This window comes from Antennarius striatus, chromosome 16 (genome assembly GCF_040054535.1).
Source record: "Antennarius striatus isolate MH-2024 chromosome 16, ASM4005453v1, whole genome shotgun sequence".
NCBI lineage: Eukaryota > Metazoa > Chordata > Actinopteri > Lophiiformes > Antennariidae > Antennarius > Antennarius striatus.
This window is the reverse complement of record NC_090791.1, coordinates 20,120,327-20,128,941: the sequence shown is the minus strand read 5'-3', so window position 1 is coordinate 20,128,941 and position 8,615 is coordinate 20,120,327. Positions and strand designations below refer to the sequence as shown.

The window sequence follows — 8,615 nt, the reverse complement described above, 5'->3', positions numbered from 1 at the left end:
AAGCCAAGTTCATCGTGTTTGATCCAGGATTTTGAGACTTCCTCCATTTAGAATGTTTTCCCTGAAGAACCTGATGTCCACAATCAGATTCATGCTTCTGCGTTTTGCATGAGACAAAAATCTGGATTCAACCAAAATTATACAAATTGAAGGCTTACATACAAAATTGAGAATTTAAAAAGAAAATTTAAGATCTCGTTTCCCAAAATGTATATTCTTCTGGCAATTATTTCATGGTTGAGATTTTAAAGATTAAATATCAAAGATCATTGAGTTTTAATTTATATTATGTTTTTATAGTGTCAGCAGTTAAAGTGGAGGATCTGTCTGAACAGCCTTTGATAACTGATAATTTAATCCATTATGAATATATTAAAGAATTGACTTCAAACCAAGATGCAATCTTCATGTTGCGGCTGTCCCCTCTGAACAATACCTGGAGTGTTCCTCTACCCCCCCCTCCCCGGTCTGGTATTCGGTTTAAAGGTTCAGAAGAGCTTTATGGGCTTCAGGGCTTCCGTCCGTATTGTTGGTTTTGAAGGAGGACAGAGATGGAGCCGTAAAGAGTCAACAGGCAGCAGAGCGCACCGCCATTTGTCAAGTTCAATGTTACACACACACACACACACACACACACACACACACACACACACACACACACACACACACACACACACACACACACACACACACACACACACACACACACACACACACACACACACACTGACTGGAAGTCGCTTCTCTAAAATCTGACTTCACTTCCACACCAGTGGGATTTTTCTCCGATGAGAACACACACGTCACGTGTTTTGTTCTTTTCTCTGATGGATCGACCCACGGCTGATGACGTCACGGTGTTGCTGTCTGGTGAAGTTAAATGAAGCAGAAAGCTTTTATTTTCGCAATGTTTAACTACAAACATACTTGGAGTGATTTTCCTTACAAATCCTGAAATTATGGAGTGGAGGAATTAAACAGTGAAGCAATATGTCGGACCAAGTCATGCAAACGCGCGTTTTTCCCGTTTAACGGATGTTTCGTTTCAACTGGAGGAGGCCCACAGCCGCGTTCGACTGAAGAGTAGAAAAATGCATTTAAAAATTATTTTAAAATGTATTTATTTAAATCGATTAACGCGTAAAAAGCGACACAAGAGGGGACGGAAACACTTCTCTATTTTCTGAGGCCTGAGGACGGAAGAACCGAACGTCTCTGCAGAGCCGGAGGATGTGAATCAGTGTTTCCTTGAAGGCAAATATTACAGATGATGCGTAATTGCTCGACTGAAACGTCGTAAATTGCGTAAATGTGAAACACATTGCAGCTGGAGGTGACGGTGCGCAGCCTGCTCGTCCCTCCCGGCGCTCCGAGCCGGACGCGCCGGCTGGAGGCGAGGAGCCGCCGGTGCGCTGGAGGCTCTACCAGCTCCTCCAGGGGCCACTGGACAGAACGATGGGAACCTGAAGGCACCTCATGTACCTGAACATGTGACCACCTCCTCTGTTCCCGCAGACATTTGTCTGCAGTCACTGATGTTCGTCCAGAAATGTCAGATAAACAGGAATGAACACAATAAAAAACCTCAATTTCTAATGTTAATTAATTTATATTTAGGGATTATATTTGTTACCATTTGATAACAAATCCAGGAGTTGTGTCAACTGTTAAATTTAAATGTTGTAAAGACAAACACTGTATTTATGGGCCTGTATTTCCATGAAATTCATGCAGTGTGTGTGTGTGTGTGTGTGTGTGTGTGTGTGTGTGTGTGTGTGTGTGTGTGTGTGTGTGTGTGTGTGTGTGTGTGTGTGTGTGTGTGTGTGTGTGTGTGTCCCTGCGTGTATCAGCTGAAAGTCAAGCCGGGGACTCGGGTGGAAAAAGGGGGTTTCTGTTTGTGGTGACTTTTTCCACCCGAGGTGGTCCGGGTCTGAAAATAAAAGAGAATAAAATAAAATCTACTTTTTTGTTCCGTTAGGGGCAATTTCAACAAAAATAAATATCAGGCAGTAATTCTACCATTTTCTATTTTCTACCATTATTCTATTTTATTCGGGTTGTAAAACACTTATTTAAACACGTATTCAAATTTGGCCTTTTTAGTGTTACAAATGAAACATGAATTTTGTTGATTAAATAATTGATGATGGTCGCCCATCTAGTCTGTAACCTATATAAATCAGTCACAATTTCATTGCAGAAATTTAAATTTGATAAATGAGTAACTACATTTTTTCCACCACTTCTCCTTCAGGTTTTCTGTCCCAACATTTCATGATCCTAGAAGGAGGTCGTGGTCAAAAGGGCTCAAAGCCCGCGTTTTGTGTTCCCGTTGAAACGCATCTGAGGGTCTGACGTCTAACTGGTCTGAGACCAGGTTTTATTCCTGGTGATGACGTCACCCTGATCCTTTCCTGTGACCTTCATCGCAGTTCTCAGTTAAGGAACAAGAAAATCAGAGCTACGTGTGGCTACATTGGGATTAAATGGGTTTATTAAACGTTGCACTACACTGTGGTTACTGGTTTACAGGCGCTATAAACGATTTGAACAGTATAATAGTGTTGTTCCTGCTACATCTACTGACGGACAAAGATGACAGAAACACGGACAGAAAAACAGACAAATGATGAATTTACAGGATCTCTGAGAGAATGTCCGTCCGTGAATTTGGATTCTTCTCTTTTTCTTTTACAATCTTCGATCTGTTGACGCACAGATCTGTTAGTCTGCAGACCTGCTCCTTCAGGAGGACAACGATCTTCTTCTTCTTCTTCTTCTAATCGCCTTTAGGAACTTTCATTGTCAACGCACGACGCGCAAAAAAACCATCACAGTTCACATTCAGCACACTACGGTGCGTTACACTTCACTTTGGCCACAAACTTCTTCTCCTTCACCCTCCTGTTCTGGAACCAGATGGTGATCTGCCGCTCCGACAGGCTGGTGACGGTGGAGATCTTCCTCCTCTTGTCCTTCGTGATGAATTTGTTGGCTGCGTATTCTTTCTCCAGCTCCTTCAGCTGCAGCTTGGTGTACGGGATGCGCTTCTTCCGGCCGCGGCGGAACGGCAGGCCGTCGTGCTGGTGCGCAACCACATCTGTGGGGGGGCAGATGGAGAGGTGAGGGGGGATGAGGCTGGGAGACACCTCCAGCTTCACTGGAACAGGCATTAACATTATGGGACAGCTGGCTGAGTGGACATCCGTCCCGGGACAGGACAACAACCCCTCAGCTGCGCCATGGATGGATGGATGGATGGATGGATGGATGGATGGATGGATGGATGGATGGATGGATGGATGGATGGATGGATGGATGGATGGATGGATGGACTGTGCGTCCTCATGGATGTGTGATCTTTATCTTGTGTCTTACTCTGATTTTATTTTTTTATTTTTCTGATCCACTTCAGTCGCTTTTTGTGTGACAATCAAATAAAGAAGGTTTTTCAGACCACAAGCCTTTGTAAAAACAACCCCTGCATGTTTTGTAATTCATTGTGTTTTCATTGGTTTGCATAGCAATTAACAACGTGAAATGAGCATTATTCAGCCAGTAATTGGATACCCCAGTAATCTAATAAATAGTTGTCGGGACTAAACGTTAATTACAGCCTAACGAGGCAGAAGACACGACCCGCTCCAGTCAGCCTGTTTTATTTAGTGTTTATGTCACAGAGAATTCCTTCAGACCAGTGGGATGTCTGAGCTGTGATTAACATCAGCCACAACTCTGTAATCCGGGTGCTAATCTAGTGTGGACGGAACTGTCATAAAAATATGCAGCTTTATTCCAAATGTATGAAGTCTGTAGAATATTTGTCGCGTATTTAGATCTATAATTTCCTCCAAGTGACGTCAGTGACATCTATACAATGTTTTTTCACAGTCCCAAATACAGACCGTTTTAAATCAATCAATCAGTCAATCAATCGATCAACTTAATTTATAACGCGCTTAATCACGTCAAATGACGTTCTCTGCCTGTTAAGTGCTTTAACAGGCAGAGAAACCAAACAGAACCTTCTAGAGCAAGTACTATTAAATGTATTATTATCATCATCATCATCATTATTATTATTATTATTATTATTATTATTATTATTATTATTATTATTATTATTATTATTATTATTATTATTATTATTATTATTATTATTATTATCATCCTTAATAATAATAATAATTATATATATATATGTATATAAAATATACTATTTGTATATTCTTGATGGGTTACTGTATTAATCTTTCTACTGTATTTGGTGTTGGTACTACTTTCTATGTGCTGGTGCATTCTGTGTGTTTTTTCTGTGTTTTCGTGTACTCACTGTGCTGTTTGTAGTGTGACGGAGAAGTTAATTTCCCTGATGGAACCTCCTTAAGGGATCAATACAGTTGTACTCTACTCTACCGTGTCTACTCTATTATGTTATTGTTATTATTATTGTTATTGTTATTATTATTATTATTATTATTATTATTATTATCATCATCATCATTATTATTGTTGTTGCTGTTATTGTTATTATTATTATTATTATTATTGTTGTACTTATATTTATTGTTATTGTTATTATTGTTATTATTATTATATTTACTATTATTATTATAATTATGGTTGTTGTTCTTATGATTGTATTTATTATTATTATTATTATTATTATTATTATTATTATTATTATTATTATTATTATTATGGTTGTTGTTTTTATGATTGTATTTATTATTATTATTATTATCATCATTATTATTATTACCGGCTAGAGCGGACTTCCAGAGGTGTCCGGCCTGTCCCTGGTCCTTGGAGCAGTACATCTGTCCCCCCCAGCCGTTGGTCAGAGCCCAGGGCTGGTAGCCGTCCATGGGGAGCAGACTGTCGTGGCGCGGCTCCCCGGTGCCCAGCGTCTGGACCACCGACACGTCCAGGTAACTGGCCACGGACTGGTACGGGTTCGGGTAGCCGTGGTAGAAGGCGAACTCCTTGGCGCGGTGGTTCGGGTACTCGTCGGGGCTGACGGTCGTGTCCATGTACTGGGAGCTGAGCGCAGCTCCAGCCGCCTGCGTGCAGGACTTGAGAGACCCCCGCCCCATCCTGCACGGGTAATATCCGTTACCAAAGTAGCTGTAAGGCAACGCGGGGGCGGCCGACGGGCTCTGATGGGACACCGATGCAGCGGCGCACGGTCCGGTGGCGCACTGCTTCCCGGAAGACCCACCTGTCTCGCTGGAGCCCGGAGCGGACGCGTCCACCGTGGAGTATCCGGGAGAATGCACCAGACCCGACGGGTGTCCGCCCAGAGCTGCGGCCGCCGCAGAGTGCGCCATTATGTTGCGGCACTGGCTGGCGGCGAAGTTGCTGCTGCCCATCAGGCCCTCCATGTTCTTGTTCAGCTCGTCCAGGTTGTTCTCATACACGAACATCACCGCGTCCGCCGGCCAGCGTGGGTTGAGGACCAGGGCGGCTGTCATAGGCGCGTCCGTTCCCGGTCTGGCCCCCGTTACTCGCCTTTACCTCTCGGTCTGGTCCAGTGCGCACAGCTGCTACATTGATTACGCATGGAGTGCATTTATTCTGCTCACACACGGCTGTCCTGCTCTCACACACACACCTCTAGGGATTCACATGTGCCTTCAGGCGCGCACCAGACGTGCGTTTGCGTCTCCGCGTCGCTGCGCGGTTCCGTGGCGCTGCTGGAGCCGAGGCAAAGACTCCCGCGCACCGGCCGGACCCACGGTTAACATCCCCGCCGCAGCCTTTGACGCAACAAGCCCCCGCGACCGAGAGAGGAGGGAGGGTGTGTGTCCATTGGATGAGACCAGGTGATCATGTGACATGACAAGAGAAGAAAAGGAGAAGAAGAAACTTATTGGGGGGGGGGGTTGTCAGTCAGAGACGTGTCTTTCGTGAGGCTCCGTCTCCTCAGCCGCGTCATGTGGAACTCTGACTTCACGGGAGGAGCGGCGGCATCACCGGGAGCCAACAAATAAAACTCACCCAGAATAAACCACTTCCTGTTCAACCGGGACAAACGGACAAACTCCCGAATAATATCTGGGGATGATTGATTAAAAAACATCTGTAGTGGAAGCAACATGTGTGTGTCGACATGGACATGACTGAGTTTTATGTTTATTTGTTTTTTCTTAATATTGTATTTATTTGAACCATGCAGAAACCTCAACTTCATTTAATTATTCCAGTCATTTCTAACTGTCGCTGACAAATACAAATATTTTACCTGATGGAAATAGAGAAAAATACAGAATATTTCCAGTACTTCAAAAGAAACATTTACATAACATTTGATATCCACACAGAGAGACTAAAAGTGTGGAGATTTTTGGAAAGGATTTGGACGATTTGTGCTGTTTGCGTAAAAATTTCACTGATGATTATGAATCTTTTAAACTAATCCAGATGATAATCTCTCACAATACCGATAAGTAGCACTTAAAGCTGCTTATTAAGTTACAGCTGCTCATCTCTGAAAGTCAAACCCAGTAGGAAACAGATTTCATGCTGCGTTAAAACAAACCCCCCAACACCCGACCTGCGCCCGTGGGCGACACGCGTGTTCGCGTCACCACGAGTTTATAATGACGGATTTACTCTGATCCACCTCGTAACAAATATTCAAACACCGCGCAATCCGGTGACCTTGGAAATCACGTGTCATCACTCCTTCATCGCTTAGCAACCAAAATACAATTTTCTTGAACGCGGATTAGGATTTAAATTGACCAAATATCTCTGGATGTAATCTGTATGAATGAATAGATAAGATTTAACCAAATCTATAAACACAATACTGCATGTAGACTAACGAGCACAAGTCATCATAACCTCCAGCAGCGTAATAAAAGTAAATTCATCAAATATAGTGTATAACTGTGTATTTACCGCTTCACACAAATGTTATTTAACATGAAAAAACGACAATATAATACAAATTTAAAGTAATAATGCAGTAAAAACAGAAGGCCTCGTGTACAAATATATTCATGTCAACATGTGACGACAACAGATGTCCCCCCCCCCCCCAGAGAAAGAAACACGACACGGACACGAAGCCCCAGGCTGAGCGTTATTTGTGAATTCACGTCAAAATTTTATCACGTCAAAAAGATAAGACACACACACACACACACACACACACACACACACACACACACACACACACACACACACACACACACACACACACACACACACTCCATCTCCATCCATCCGAAACAATCCGGACGCGACACCGGAGGAGGAATAAAAACATTCTTTTGTTTCTTCTGATATTTGTGGTTGAACAACTAGACGATAAATAAAAAACGATCATTTTCAGTATCCTGATGACTGACTGGTGATATTTGGCTGGTGCGTTAGAATACATGAAACAAAGCCGGTTGTCCACCACCTCCGTTAAATCCGTTAAATACCTTCGGAAACATCTCGCGTGCGTCACCGGAAGTCAAAGCCTGCATGGCGTGTCTGCCGTAGCTCTCACCCCATTGGCTGATCGATGAACAACTGAACCGAAGGCTTTGCGTAAACACGCACACACACACAAACCACCCAGACAGCCAGTCTCCCTCCCATGTGGTCTCCTGGGGGCCAGACTGGCCCCCGGGGGTCAAGGTCAAGTTTAACACGGAAAGAGGGAGGGGGTGGGGGGGTGGGGGGGTCGGACGGAATGACAGACAGCTGTAATGAGCTCAAGTTCAAGGCCACCTCCTGTGTGTGTGTGTGTGTGTGTGTGTGTGTGTGTGTGTGTGTGTGTGTGTGTGTGTGAGACGCCTTGTTGCTCCACTGATGGACAGAGGAACAGAACCGGTCTGAACCGGTCTGTCCATCAATCAATATTAAACGGAGTCTGACCGTGAACGCCTCATGATGCGTTCACGGTCAGACTTGTGAGTCCACTCGGCTCTGTTGGTGTTTCACCAGTGATCGTGGGTTACATCGTGGGTTACATCGTGGGTTACATCGTGGGTTACATCGTGGGTTACATCGTGGGTTACGTCGTGGGTTACATCATGGGTTACATCGTGGGTTACATCATGGGTTACGTCGTGGTTTACGTCGTGGGTTACATTGTGGGTTACATCATGGGTTACATCGTGGGTTACATCGTGGGTTACATCGTGGGTTACATTGTGGGTTACATTGTGGGTTACATCGTGGGTTACATTGTGGGTTACATCGTGGGTTACATCGTGGGTTACATCGTGGGTTACATCGTGGGTTACATCGTGGGTTACATCATGGGTTACATCGTGGGTTACATCGTGGGTTACGTCGTGGGTTACATTGTGGGTTACATTGTGGGTTACGTCGCGGGTTACATCGTGGGTTACATCGTGGGTTACATCGTGGGTTACATCGTGGGTTACATTGTGGGTTACGTCGCGGGTTACATCGTGGGTTACATCGTGGGTTACATTGTGGGTTACATTGTGGGTTACATCGTGGGTTACATCGTGGGTTACATCGTGGGTTACATCGTGGGTTACATCGTGGGTTACATTGTGGGTTACGTCGCGGGTTACATCGTGGGTTACATCGTGGGTTACATCGTGGGTTACATCGTGGGTTACGTCGTGGGTTACGTCGTGGGT

General features: G+C 44.3%; 1 protein-coding gene across 1 annotated transcript; it reads right to left on the bottom strand.

The window, feature by feature from the left end:
* Nucleotides 1-2,525: 2,525 nt before the first annotated feature.
* Nucleotides 2,526-5,723, bottom strand: hoxb13a (homeobox B13a). The gene is made up of 2 exons (XM_068337213.1): nucleotides 4,763-5,723; nucleotides 2,526-3,100 (listed from the first exon to the last, which is right to left on the bottom strand). Exons 1-2 carry the CDS (start codon nucleotides 5,472-5,474, stop codon nucleotides 2,853-2,855), a joined length of 960 nt encoding a protein of 319 aa, XP_068193314.1. The 5' UTR covers nucleotides 5,475-5,723; the 3' UTR covers nucleotides 2,526-2,852.
* Nucleotides 5,724-8,615: the final 2,892 nt, after the last annotated feature.